The sequence below is a fragment of the Pristiophorus japonicus genome, chromosome 2, assembly GCF_044704955.1.
Source record: "Pristiophorus japonicus isolate sPriJap1 chromosome 2, sPriJap1.hap1, whole genome shotgun sequence".
In the NCBI taxonomy this organism is placed as follows: Eukaryota; Metazoa; Chordata; class Chondrichthyes; family Pristiophoridae; genus Pristiophorus; species Pristiophorus japonicus.
Window position 1 is genome coordinate 172,107,382 of NC_091978.1, and position 15,144 is coordinate 172,122,525.

The 15,144-nt window shown below is 46.5% G+C and overlaps 1 protein-coding gene across 13 annotated transcripts in view; it reads left to right on the plus strand.

Annotated features, from left to right (window-relative positions):
* Positions 1-15,144, plus strand: part of LOC139242238 (amyloid beta precursor protein binding family B member 2-like) — a 470,855-nt gene that overhangs the window by 229,395 nt on the left and 226,316 nt on the right. For 11 of the 13 annotated variants that reach the window (XM_070870289.1, XM_070870312.1, XM_070870295.1 and 8 more), the window contains one exon: positions 8,705-8,764. The exons of the other annotated variants lie outside the window; for them this stretch is intronic. In XM_070870289.1, the coding sequence (XP_070726390.1) occupies positions 8,705-8,764 (60 nt within the window). The remainder of the gene's footprint in view (positions 1-8,704; positions 8,765-15,144) is intronic. 13 annotated transcript variants of the gene reach the window in all.

Here is a 15,144-nt window from a genome sequence, read left to right on the forward strand (position 1 = left end):
ATTGTGTAATGAGACAGAGTTAATTAGTAATCTCATAGTAAAGGATCCTCTGGGGAAGAGTGATCATAATATAATAGAATTTCACATTGGGCCAGAATTTACAGTGTCTTTGATGTGTACGCCACCCTAATCCTTCTGTTTGAGCCGTGCAAGTTCCGGGTTTGCACAAGCACTGCAGATCTACCGAACCGATTGAGAAATCACTTCCACTGGCACACAGTTGGGCTATTTGCTCAACTGCTACACAGCAATTGCCCATGAAACTCTTACGGCTGATAAAAGCAGGCATAGGGCCTGTTTTCACCATTGTAAGAGTTAATATAAATTTTAAATAAAAAATTTTAAAAATAGAAAATGATGCACAGACACTTAAAAGTAGTTCATGCAAATATTGGCCCAGATTAAAATGTTTAAAATTATATTTTGAAAATTACATTTTTATTCTATTTGCTGTATTTATGGACATTTCATTAAATTTGAAAATCAGAATATTTATTAGAGTTGTATAAATTGTTTAATTATTTGGGGGATTCCATTGCATGTCATTAGGGGATTCCGTTCGGAAATGGAATCCTCCTTTCTCATTGGAGGACCTGACCCACATGATCCCAGGGACGCTTCCGAATTACCTGCATCACTGGGATCCATGGGCCTTTACTCAGACATATGCCTGCAGGCTTGAGACCTGAACTCTCCATAGCTGTGAAGCCAGGAGGTAAGTTCGGAAATATTTCGTGAGTCGGAGGCGTACTCCAGAGGTACACCTCTGCCCACAAATTTAGGGCCAGAGTTTGAGTGAAATACTTCAGTCAGAAATGAGAGTCTAAACCTTAAATGAAGCCAATTACATAAGTATGAGGAGCAAATTGGCCAAGGTAGATTGGGAAATTAGATTAAAAAGTATGACGGTAGACCAACATTTAAAGAAATATTCCAAAATTCTCAACAAATATATATTCCATTGAGAAATAAAAACTCCATGGGAAAAGTGATCTATCTGTCGCTAACTAAAGAATTTAAGGATACTAGATTAAAATAAGATGCTTATAATATTGTAAAGAATAGTAGTAAACCTGAGGATTGGGAGAGCTTTGGAAACCAGAAAAGGATGACAACAATTTTTTAAAAAGGGAGAAAATAGAATGTAAGTAAATTAGTAAAAAATATAAAAACAGCTTTTAAAAGCTTCCACAAGTATGTAAAAAGGAAGAGAGTAGCAAAAGTAAGCATTGCTCCCTTAGAGGCTGAGACAGGAGAAATTATAATGAGGAATAAGGAATTGGCAGAGACTTGAAACAAATATCTTGTATCTGTTTTCATAGTAGAAATCACAAAAAACATACCAAAAATAGTGGGGAACCAAGGGGCTAATAAGAATGAGGAACTTAAAGGGCGAGAGTTTCTCCTCAAATTGCCTAGTTACCGCCCAGAAAAACAAGTTTCGTCGAAAAAAAACACATTTACCGTCCAGATATCGCCCAGCGGTAAATTCCACAGTCATTACCGCCGGGCAGTATTCGATACTGTCCGCCCATATATTACCACCCAAATACCGCCCAAAATGGAAGTTTTACTATTAAGATCCGTTTACCACCGGACCTTAATACTATCCTGAAAAAACAGGTCTTACTGGATCTTAACTGGGTGGTATGGACACAGATCTGACAGATTTGTTTGATATTACACAGATCTTTATAGTTCTCCACCGTATGATGTATTTTTAAATGGATTGTAGTACAGGTGCAGCGTCCAAATCTGGAGTTCCGGAATGTTCCGGGATCCGGACTCCGGACCGATTGGTGGCAGGATGGTCCGGAATCCATAAAATGTTCTGGAATCCAGACGGGCTGACCCTGCCCAACCTCGGGCCTCGCCTCACTGCACCTCGCTTCGCCGCTGCCCAACCTCGGTCCTCGCTGCCTCCGCTGCCCAACCTTGGGCCTCACCGCCGCCATTGTCCAACCTCAGGCCTCTCCTCACCGCCCCTTGCCTCGCCGCTGCCCGACCTCAGGCCTCGCCTCACCGCCCCTCGCCATGCCACTGCCCGACCTCGGGCCCTGCCCATCGCCGCTACCCTTACCTCGGGGCCTCCTCGCCAGCCCGCCCGAACACTTTCTCCTCGGCGGCGGGGCCCCGCCAGAACACCTCCTCGGCGGGGACCCGCCTGACCTGCTCCTCTGTGGTGGGGCCCCGTCTGATCAGCTCCTCCTCGGCAGGTACACCCGATCAGCTACTCCTTGGCGGGGCCCACCGGAACATTTCGTCCTCGGAGGGGGGCCGCTTGAACACTTCCTCGGCGGCAGGACAGGTGACCCAAACAGCTCCTCGGCGAGCACCACCTCCCGCACCCTCCCACCCCCCTCCTTTCTGACATTCCAAAATCCAGAAGTGCCCGAACCTGGGCTCGGGTGTTTCCGGATTCGTGACGTCAGAAAAACGTTCCAGAGTCCGGAACAACACGGAATCCAGAATGGCCTCGGTCATTGTATTTTCTAGTGTTAGGCAATAATATAAATGTTCTAATAAAGCCTTATCTATTCCTTTTAGTCTCTCTCGCTCACTTTAGTCTCTCTCGCTCGCTTTAGTCTCTCTTGCCCCCCCCCCCAGACTCTCTTTTCCCCCCCCCCCACCGTCTCGCTCACGCCCCCCCCACCCGCTCAACCCAATCTCTCACCTCCCAGTCTGTCTCACCCCCTTCAGTGATCTCATCCCCACACCCCCCCCACAGCGATCTCACTCTCTTCTACCCCCCCCACAGCGATTTCCCCCCCCCCCCACAATGATTTCTCCCCCTTTCCCATAGCGCTCCCTCCCCCCCCCTCAGCGATTTCTCTCCCTCTCTCCCCCCCCCCCCACACAGCGATCGCTCCCCCCCCCGCCCCACAGCGATCGCTCCTCCCCCCGCCCCACAGCGATCGCTCCTCCCCCCGCCCCACAGCGATCGCTCATCCCCCCGCCCCACAGCGATCGCTCCCCCCGCCCCACAGTGATCGATCCTCCCCCCGCCCCACAGTGATCGATCCTCCCCCCGCCCCACAGTGATCGCTCCCCCCACCGCCCCACAGCGATCGCTCCCCCCGCCCCACAGTGATCGATCCTCCCCCCGCCCCACAGTGATCGATCCTCCCCCCGCCCCACAGTGATCGCTCCTCCCCCCCCCCCAACAGCGATCGCTCCTCCCCCCGCCCCACAGCGATCGATCCTCCCCCCGCCCCACAGTGATCGCTCCTCCCCCCGCCCCACAGCGATCGCTCCCCCCGCCCCACAGCGATCGCTCCTCCCCCCGCCCCACAGCGATCGCTCCTCCCCCCGCCCCACAGCGATCGCTCCCCCCCCCGCCCCACAGTGATCGCTCCCCCCCCGCCCCACAGCGATCGCTCCTCCCCCCGCCCCACAGCGATCGCTCCCCCCGCCCCACAGCGATCGCTCCTCCCCCCGCCCCACAGCGATCGCTCCCCCCCCCGCCCCACAGTGATCGCTCCCCCCCCGCCCCACAGCGATCGCTCCCCCCCCGCCCCACAGCGATCGCTCCTCCCCCCGCCCCACAGCGATCGCTCCTCCCCCCGCCCCACAGCGATCGCTCCTCCCCCCGCCCCACAGCGATCGCTCCTCCCCCCGCCCCACAGCGATCGCTCCCCCCCCCGCCCCACAGCGATCGCTCCTCCCCCCGACCCACAGCGATCGCTCCTCCCCCCGCCCCACAGCGATCGCTCCCCCCCCCGCCCCACAGCGATCGCTCCTCCCCCCGCCCCACAGCGATCGCTCCCCCCCCCGCCCCACAGCGATCGCTCCCCCCCCGCCCCACAGCGATCGCTCCCCCCCCCGCCCCACAGCGATCGCTCCTCCCCCCGCCCCACAGCGATCGCTCCTCCCCCCGCCCCACAGCGATCGCTCCCCCCCCGCCCCACAGCGATCGCTCCTCCCCCCGCCCCACAGCGATCGCTCCCCCCCCCGCCCCACAGCGATCGCTCCTCCCCCCGCCCCACAGCGATCGCTCCTCCCCCCGCCCCACAGCGATCGCTCCCCCCACCGCCCCACAGCGATCGCTCCCCCCCCCCGCCCCACAGCGATCGCTCCTCCCCCCGCCCCACAGCGATCGCTCCTCCCCCCGCCCCACAGCGATCGCTCCTCCCCCTGCCCCACAGCGATCACTCCCCCCCCTGCCCCACAGCGATCACGCCCCGCCACACCCCACCCCATCCCACCCACAGCGATCTCTGGCCTCTCGTCATGGGCATGGGGGTGCGGTGGGGGAGTTTGACAGCCACGTGCACACAACATGGGAGCCGAAGATTCCGAGTCGATGGAACTCCTCTGCCACACACCGCCCGCTCCACTGCGCTCCCGCACCGCTTCGCCGCCGCCGCTGACATGGATCATCGGAAAACCGCGGGAGCGTGCACCAGCGGCACTCTGGCTGTCGAAAAAGACGCAACCGCCGGAACAGCGCTAAGGAAAATCCAGCTGAAAGTAATTAATATCAGTCGAGAAAAAGTACTTGAGAAATTAATGGGACTAAAAGTTGACAACTCCCTGGATCTGATGGCCTACATCCTCGGGTTCTAAAAGACGTGGCTGCAGAGATAGTGGATGCATTGGTTGTAATCTTCCAAAATTCCCTGGATTCAAGACGGTCCCAGTGGATTGAAAGGTAGCAAATATAACCCCGCTTTTCAAGAAAGGAGGGAAAGAGAAAACCAACAACTACAGGCCAGTTAGCCTGACATCAGTCGTTGGGAAAATGCTGGAATCCATTATTAAGGAAGTGGAAAATCATAATATAATTAGGCAGAGTCGACATGGTTTAATGAAAGGGAAACCGTGTTTATCAAATTTATTCGAGTTTTTTTTTAAGGATGTAATTAGCAGTGTAGATAACGGGGAAGCAGTGGATATAGTATATTTGGATTTTCAGAAACCATTTGATCAAGTGCCACAAGATGTTATTACACAAAATTAGGACTCATGGAATGGGGGTAATATATTAGCATGTACTGAGGATTAGTTAACGGACAGAAACAGAGAGTAGGAATAAATGGATCATTTTGGGGCTGGCAGGCTCTAACTAGTGGGGTACCATAAGAATCAGTGCTTGGGCCTCAGCTATTTACAATCTATATTAATTACCTAGATGAAGAGACCGAGTGCAATGTATCCAAGTTTGTTGATGATACTGAGCGAGGTGGGAAAGTAAGCAGTGAAGCGGACACAAAGAGCCTGCAAAGGGATATGAACAAGTTAAGTGAGTGGGCAGTAAGGTGGCAGATGGAGTATAATGTGGGGAAATGTGAGGATATTCACTTTGGTAGGAAGAATAGAAAAACAGAATATTTTTTAAATGGTGAGAAGCAATTAAATGTTGGTGTTCAGAGGGATTTAGGTGTCCTCATACAGGAAACCCAGAGAGGTACAGCAAACAATTGGGAAGGTAAGTGACACGTTGGCCTTTATTGCAAGGGATTGGAGTACAAGAGTAAGGAAGTCATACTACAGTTGTTCTGGGCTTTGGTGAGACCGCACCTGGAGTACTGTGCACAGTTTTGGGCTCCTTATCTGAGAAAGGACATACATGCCTTAGAGGTGGTGCAACAAAGGTTCACTAGATTGATCCCTGGGATGAATGAGTTGTCCTGTGAGGAGAGTTTGAGTATATTGGGCTTTATACACTGGAGTTTAGAAGAATGAGAGGTTATCTCACTGAAACATATAACATTTTGAGGGGGGTTGACAGGGTAGATGCTGAGAGGTTGTTTCCCTTGGCTGGAGAGTCTAGAACTACGGGTCATAATCTCAAGATAAGGGGTCGGCCATTTAAAACTGAGATGAGGAGGAATTTCTTCACTCAGAGGGTTATGAATCTTTCAAATTCTCTACACCCGAAGGGCTGTGGATGCTGAGTCATTGAGTATATTCAAGGCTGAGATAGATGGAAACCACAACTGTGCTCTGGGGACACCATGCGTATGCATGTCTCAAACAGGATCCTAGTCACAAGCCAAAGGACAGCTCCAAAGTGATCATAGAATCATTGAAATTTACAGCACGGAAGGAGGCCATTTCGGCCCATCATATCCACGCCGGCCGACAAAGAGCTATCCAGCCTAATCCCACTTTCTAGCTCTTGGTCCGTAGTCCTGCAAGTTACGGCATTTCAAGTGTACATCCAATACTTTGTAAATGTGGTGAGGTTTCTGCCTCTATCACCCTTTCAGGCAGTGAGTTTCAGACTCCCACCGCTCTCTGGGTGAAGAAATTTCCACTCAAATCCCCTCTAAATCTCCGATTGATTACTTTAAATCTATGCCCTCTGGTTGTTGACCCCTCTGCTAAGGGAAATAGGTCCTTCCTATCCACTCTATCTAGGCCCCTCATAATTTTATACACCTTAATAAGGTCTCGCCTTACAAAGAAAACATACCCAGCTTATCCAATCTTTCCTCATAGCTAAAAATCTCCAGTCCAGGCAACATCCTCGTAAATCTCCTTTGTACCCTCTCTAGTGCAATCACATCTTTCCTGTAATGTGGTGACCAGAACTGCATGCAGTACTCCAGCTGTGGCCTAACTAGTGTTTTATACATTCAAGCATAACCTCCCTGCTCTTGTATTCTATGCTTCAGCTAAAAAAGGCAATTTTTCCACAAGCCTTCTTAACCACCTTATCTACCTGGCCTGCTACCTTCATGGATCTGTAAACATGCACTCTAAGGTCCTGTTGCTCTTCTACACTTCTCAGTTCCTTACCATTTAATGCGTATTCCCTTGCCTTGTTAACCCTCCCCAAATGTATTACCGTACACTTCTCCGGTTTGAATCCCATTTGCCACTGTTCTGCCCACCTGACCAGTTCATTGATATCTTCCTGCAGTCTACAGCTTTCCTCTTAATTATCAATCACACAGCCAATTTTAGTATAATCTGCAAACTTCTTAATCATACCCCCTACATTCAAGACTAAATCATTGATATGTATCACAAAAAGCAAGGGACCAAGTACTGACCCCTGCAGAACCCCACTGGAAACAACCTTCCAGTCACACAAAGACCCAACAAGCATTACCCTTTGCTTCCTGCCTCTCAGCCAATTTTGGATCCAACTTGCCACTTTGCCCTGGATTCCATGGGCTTTTACTTTTGTGACAAGTCTGCCATGTGGGACCTTATCAAAAGCCTTGCTAAAATCCATATACACTACATCAAATCCTCATCAACCTCCTCAAAAAATTAAATCAAGTTAGCCAGACATGACCTTCTCTTAACAAATCCATGCAGACTGTCCTTGATTAATCTTTGTCTTTCTAAATGAAGATTTATCCTGCCCCTTAGCATGTTTTTCAATCATTTTCCCACCACCGAGGTTATGCTGGTGGTGGTTCCTGGCATTGTTTTCCAAGACCATTGCTGTTGCCCCTACACCACTTCTGCCTAGAGTATACCTTTAGGAATTTGACATGAGTACCATCCATGCATGCTGCCCTACTAAGGTGCTGTGCTTTGATTGCTTGTTCAGGTTGCCAAGTAACATGGTCCCTATAGGAGCATTGGCTCGTTTTTGTGATGTCGGCACTGCAGGGGTGTGGATGTGACTTTTAGGTTTATTCTATGCATAATTCATGGGTAATTTAGGACCTGCAATCTTAACAAGTTACTTTTGACACCAAATTATGACAAAATTGACCATTATGACATGCATCTTGTCTTGGGTACACAAATCTATTTGTGGAGAAAAACAGGTTTAATATCTATATCTGTTCCACTGACTGCATATGTACGTGGCTGATATTGGTATGGAACACAAGGCTATGGAGGACCTGTTTTTTTTAAACTGGTACTTTTCTATCAGTTTTATGTGCCAGCTTAATTAAGGATATTCAGAGCTGTGCGGGTGAGCAGAATGTTGGACATTAATGCTCATATACTCTGTGTTGGACTTAGAAATGCCCAGCACTGTCACCAGACACAAAGTTTAAAAAAACAAGCAGCTTTCAAACTCCATTAACCCACAGCCAAAGGAAAGAAAAATGAAAATGTGTAGCCCTGAAAGCCCCTCTGACAGTAACAGCTGCATGATGTATCAGCAAATTCCCTCTACTCTCAAACTGGACTGTTTCCACGTGAGAACATAATCTAACCTGACATTTCAGCGTAGCATAGAGGGAATGTTAATTATCTGAGGCGCTGTCCTTCAGATGAGAGGTTAAACTATGATCCTGTCAGCCTGTTCTACTCGTTGATGTGCATGTTAAAAATCCTCCTGGCATTATTCAAAGAGCAGGGATTCTCCCAGCGTCCTGGCCAACAATTCTCCTTCAACCAAAAGCCACCAAAAACTGACTAACTGGTCATTCATGTCATTGCTGTCTGTGGGATCTTGTAGTGTGCCTGCCTGTATAACAACATTGCTTCACTTTGTTGTGTGAAACGCTTTGAAATGTTTCCAGGAGATGTAATAAGGTGTATATAAATGCAAGTCTATGTTTATGTTCTTTTCATTTATTAGTAGTAATTATCTCTTTTGTACATGTGTGTCTAGGTTAGAGTTGGTTACATTAGATTGTAAACATGGTAAATTGTTAACCAAACTCTTTTTAAAAAGCCAGTAGTTTTAAAGCTGTGTTACTAACAGCTTTAGTGTGCTAACCGTGTCCTTTTTCTGTTTTTTATGCATATGTGCTTCTTTCTCTGTGATTAATTGTATATCTAGAAACCATGGACTGATTTTGCTGTGCTGAATGGTGGAAAGATTAATAGTGACATTTGGAAGGTATGTATTTTATGAAATATTAATCAGATAACCTATTTTTTTAACTTTATTTTAATCATTCTAATGCCATTTAATATCCAAATTAACTTGAGTGTATATACTAAACAGCAGATAAAAACCATTTGACACAGCGCTAACGTGTTGACCTTGTTGAAGATTGCATTTGAAAGTTTTCAAAGTTTTACAGGACTTAAGTTCATAGAGATGAAATAATGTATGGTACAAAAATATTTTAGACTCTGATGAAATTCACTATGTTAATTTATTCATTCAACACATGCTGTGAAGGCAGCTGTCACTTTGCTGTGCCTTGAATGGGCGAACAAGCTTATATGAATATTCGCATCTTGTGATTTTCTCATGTTGACTTTCCCAGTGAAGATTAGAGGAACCACAACCATATTACATCCAGAAAAGTTTGACCAGTTCTGTCTCATGGATGTGTACAGTGGCAAATGTTTCAAACAAAGTGATTGGCTACTTAAGTGTTATTCCCCAGCTGGTGTTTGAAAAACGTTGAATGCTTTATGTGTGTCAATGTTCCTCTGGAGCCTCTTTAAAAATCAACTCTAGTAAGATTGAAACCCACTGAAGAAACAAACTGTCTGTGCATGAGACAGTGCTTGATAAAAATACATTTTATAGATAGCTAACTTACACTTGAGATCCTAAGTTGCAAACCATAATTTTAGGCTTCGGTACATTAACCTCCGGTATTACACAGTAATGGCTTGTTCACATTGCTATGAGAAGGTTCTTCATGAGTACAAATGTACATTTTTATCACTTTCTCCAACATTTGCCAAACAAAATATTGTGTGCTAATGTTCAAACTAATGGAGGTCTTAATGAATGTCAATTGGTTCTGTACCTCTTTGTAGTTGCAGAACTCTACTTTTGTTAATCCTAAGCTGCAAATACACTATTCAAATGCACTGCAAGCTTTTTTCTTCCTTTCATAATCACTGGGTTGCAGCCATTAATTTTCTACTGTAACTTAATTTTTGCCATGGCATCAAAATTCTGAAATTGGTCCCTCCTTCCTTTACCAGGGCCTATAATCTTTGGGCTTCAATAACAATTTTAGCTTCACTCATCAATGTTTCTTGATTTACCTAGTTTTTGTTGGTCCTTCCTCTGTCTCTTCGTTTTGTTTTCTCAATAAGAATAAAGAACACATTCAAAGCAACTTATCTAATCCAGCAAAGCACATTTCGAATGTAAGTCTTGAACTGCAGAAAACACTGGTTAGGCCACTGCATGCAGTTCTGATCACCACATTACAGGAAGGACGTGATTGCACTAGAGAGGGTACAGAGGAGATTTATGAGGATGTTGCCGGTAGTGGAGAATCATAGCTATGAGGACAGATTGGATAGGCTGGGTTTGTTTTCATTGGAACAGAGAAGGCTGAGGGGAGACCTCATTGAGGTGTATAAAATTATGAGGGGCCTAGATATAGTGGATAGAAAAGGTCTATTTCCCTTAGCGGAGGGGTCAATAACCAGGGGGCATAAATTTAAAGTAATTGGGAGAAGGTTTAGAGGGGATTTGAGGGGAAGTTTCTTCATGCAAAGGGTTATAGAGGTCTGAAACTCTCACTGCCTGAAAGGGTGGTAGAGCACAAACCCTCATCATGTTTAAAAAGTACTTGGATGTGCACTTGAAGTTCTATAACCTGCAGGCTTACAGACCTAGAACTGGAAAGTGGGATTAGGCTGGATAGCCTCTCGTTGGCCGTCATGGACATGATGGGCTGAAATGGCCTCCTTCCGTGCTATAAACTTCTATGAAGATGTTTTCAGCAAAATGGGAAAATGAGAGAGATGATTTTTTTACACTTTTTTTTTTCTGCATTTGGTATGTGCATATTGATGGCCATATATTTTGCTTACATGACATTTGTGGGAACAGACATTACTACAGTAACATATTTGGATGTGGTAAGCACATGAGGATTAGGGTTGTCCATTGGCTTCGGGATGAATATTGGAACATAAGTATATAAGAAATAGGAGCAGGAGTAGGCCATTCACCCCTTCGATCCTGCTACACTGTTCAATAAGATCACGACTGATCTTTGACCTCAACTGCACCTATCCACACTGTCTTCAGGTCCCTTGATTCCCTTACTATCCAAAAATCTATTGATGTTTGTCTTTGAATGTACTCAACAACTGAGCATTCACAGCCTTCTGAGGTAGACCAGTTAGACTAACATCTGTGGTTGGGAAGATGTTGGAGTCCATTATTAATGAAGCAGTAGCAGGACATTTGGAAAAGCAAAATTCGGCAGAATCAGCATGGATTTATGAAGGGGAAGTGATGTTTGACAAATTTGCTAGAATTCTTTTAGGATGTAACGAACAGGGTGGATAAAAGAGAATCAGTGGATGTGGTGTATTGGGACTTCCAGAAGGCATTTGACAAGGTGCCATATAAAAGGTTACTGCACAAGATAAAAGTTCACTGGGTTGGGGGTAATATATTAGCATGGATAGAGAATTGGCTAATGAACAGAAAACTTAGTCGGGATAAATGGTTCCTTCTCGGGTTGGCAATCAGTAACTAGTGGGGTGCCGCAGGGATCGGTGCTGGGACCCCAACTATTTACAATCTATATTAACGACTTGGAAGAAGGGACTGAGTATAACGTAGCCAAGTTTGCTGACGATACAAAGATGGAAGGAAAAGCAATGTGTGAGAAGGACACAATAAATCTGCAAAAGGACATAGACAGGCTAAGTGAGTGGACAAATATTTGGCAGATGGAGTATAATGTTGGAAAGTGTGAGGTCATGCACTTTGGCAGGAAAAATTACAAAGCAATTTATTATTTAAATGGAGAAAGATTACAAAATGCTACAGTTCAGTGGGTCCTGGGGGTACTTGTGCATGAAACACAAAAGGTTAGTAAGCAGGTGTAGCAAGTGATCAGGAAGGCCAATGGAATCTTGGCCTTTATTGCAAAGGGGTTGGAGTATAAAAGCAGATAAGTCTTGCTACAGTTGTACAGGGTATTGCTGAGGCCACACCTGGAATACTGCGTGCAGTTTTGGTTTCCATATTTACAAAAGGATATATTTGCTTTGGAAGCAGTTCAGAGAAGGTTCACTAGGTTGATTCCAGAGATGAGGGGGTTGACTTATGAGAAAAGATTGAATAGGTTGGGCTTCTACTCATTGGAGTTCAGAAGAATGAGAGGTGATCTTATCGAAACATATAAGATTATGCGGGGGGTTGACAAAGTGGATGTTTCCACTGATAGGGGAGACTAGAACTAGGGGGCATAATCTTCGAATAAGGGGCCGCCCATTTAAAACTGAGATGGAAAGAACTTTCTTCTCTGAGGGTTGTGGATCTGTGGAATTCGCTGCCTCAGAGAGCTGTGGAAGCTGGGACATTGAATAAATTTAAGACAGAAACAGACAGTTTCTTAAACGATAAAGGAATAAGGGGTTATGGAGACTGGGCAGGGAAGTGGACCTAATTCAATGATCGGATCAGGCATGATCGTATTAAATGGCGGAGCAGGCTCGAGGGGGCCATATGGCCTACTCCTGCTCCTATTTCTTATGTTCTTATGTAGAGATTTCCAAATATTCTCAACCCTTTGAGTGAAGACATTTTTCCTTATCTCAGTTCTTAATGAACGACCCCTTATTCTGATTCTGTGACCTCCTAGTTCTAGACTACCCAACCAGAAGAGACATTGTTCCAGAACCTACCCTGTCAAGCCCTTTATGAATTTTATATGTTTCAATGAGATCACCCCTCATTCTACTAAATTCTCGGGAATAGAGGCCTAGTCTCCTCAATCTTTCCTGATAGAACAATCCCCCTATCCCAGGAATCAGTCTAGTGAATCTTTATTGCATTCCCTCTATGGCAAGTATATCCTTCCTTAGGTAAGGAGACCAAGGTGCCAAAATTGCCCCCCTCCATAAGCTCCATTACCGCTTCTAAGAGATGGGAATGGAGCGGAGAGGCCTTACTGACCGAGGGCAGATGGATGGGCCGACCTGACCGAAATTGCCCCTGGGATGAAAACAACGGGAATGGGTTACCGCACCGCCCGTTTTCCCGCCGAGTCAGGCACGCGCCGACCTTTTACCGACCGGCGGCGACTCCTTTCCACCCCTCACGTGGATTGGCGCCGTTGCTGGTCGGTGCCACTGACAGCTGTCTGTGGCTGGGTGGCACGTCCGCCCTTAAAGGGGAGGTCGACTGCCAGGTTGGCCTGACAATTATGCCCTCATTGTTCGGCCAGGCCGCCAACAGGCAGCCTGGCACCTCCTCTTGGGTGCCAGGCTGCTGGCCCGGCTGAAACGATCCCTGGTGACCCAGTGGGCCAAACTAAACTTGTTGCAGAGCTCACAGCAGCCCCCCCCCCCCCCCTTTAACTGAAGGGGGGAGACGTTGTGACACATCAGTGCGGCTGACCCGCGGCAAGGGCACTTCCACTTCGCAGCACCACAACTTCCGCTCCGACCAAAAAAAAATTCTATCAGCTGAATTTCTCTGGAATCTTCGCCCGATAGGTTGGTGAGTAGAATTTTTTTTTAAACAGACGGTGCGGCGGAGAGCAATTTCGGCCCCCAAGACTGTACACAGTACTCCAGGTGTACTCCAGATCTGATATAATTGCAGTAAGACTTCTCTATTATATTCCAGACCCTTTGTAATAAAGGTCAACATCCCATTTGCTTTCATTTGCTTGCTGTACCTCCATGTACAAGGACACCCAGGTCCCTCTGAATACCATCATTTCCCAATCTCACCACTTAAAAAATACGCTGCTTTTCTATTTTTCTCACCAAAGTGGATAACTTTGCATATCTCCATATGATATTCCATCTGCCATGTTCTTGCCCACTTACTTAACCTGTCTATATCCCTTTGCAGCCTCCTCACTTACATTCCCACCTAGCTTTGTATCATCAGCAAACTTGGATACATTGCACTCTGTCCCTTTATCGAAGTCATTGATATAATTTTTAAAAAGCTGAGGCCCAAGCACTGATTCTTGTGGTACCCTGCTAGTTATAGCCTGCCAGCCCGAAAATGATCCGTTTATTCCTACTCTCTGTTTTCTGTCCGTTAACTAATCCTCAGTCCATGCTAATATATTACCCCCATCCCCTGAGCCCTAATTTTGTGTAACGACCTCTTGTGTGGCACCATATCAGATGCTTTTTGAAAATCCAAATATACTACATCCATTGGTTCCCCCTTATCTACTACACAACCTCAAGAAACAGATTTGTCTGCAGTCAGAATCAGGGGAAGTCATAACGGGGAACAAAGAAATGGCAGACCAATTGAACAAGTACTTTGGTTCGGTATTCACTAAGGAGGACACAAACAACCTTCCGGATATAAAAGGGGTCAGAGGGTCTAGTAATAAGGAGGAACTGAGGGAAATCCTTATTAGTCGGGAAATTGTGTTGGGGAAATTGATGGGATTGAAGGCCGATAAATCCCCAGGGCCTGATGGACTGCATCCCAGGGTACTTAAGGAGGTGGCCTTGGAAATAGCAGATGCATTGACAGTCATTTTCCAACATTCCATTGACTCTGGATCAGTTCCTATGGAGTGGAGGGTAGCCAATGTAACCCCACTTTTTAAAAAAGGAGGGAGAGAGAAAACAGGGAATTATAGACCGGTCAGCCTGACCTCAGTAGTGGGTAAAATGATGGAATCAATTATTAAGGATGTCATAGCAGCGCATTTGGAAAGAGGTGACATGATAGGTCCAAGTCAGCATGGATTTGTGAAAGGGAAATCATGCTTGACAAATCTTCTGGAATTTTTTGAGGATGTTTCCAGTATAGTGGACAAGGGAGAACCAGTTGATGTGGTGTATTTGGACTTTCAGAAGGCTTTCGACAAGGTCCCACGCAAGAGATTAATGTGCAAAGTTAAAGCACATGGGATTGGGGGTAGTGTGCTGACGTGGATTGAGAACTGGTTGTCAGACAGGAAGCAAAGAGTAGGAGTAAATGGGTACTTTTCAGAATGGCAGGCAGTGACTAGTGGGGTACCGCAAGGTTCTGTGCTGGGGCCCCAGCTGTTTACATTGTACATTAATGATTTAGACGAGGGGATTAAATGTAATATCTCCAAATTTACAGATGACACTAAGTTGAGTGGCAGTGTGAGCTGCGAGGAGGATGCTATGAGGCTGCAGAGTGATTTGGATAGGTTAGGTGAGTGGGCAAATGCATGGCAGATGAAGTATAATGTGGATAAATGTGAGGTTATCCACTTTGGTGGTAAAAACAGAGAGACAGACTATTATCTGAATGGTGACAGATTAGGAAAAGGGGAGGTGCAACGAGACCTGGGTGTCATGGTACATCAGTCATTGAAGGTTGGC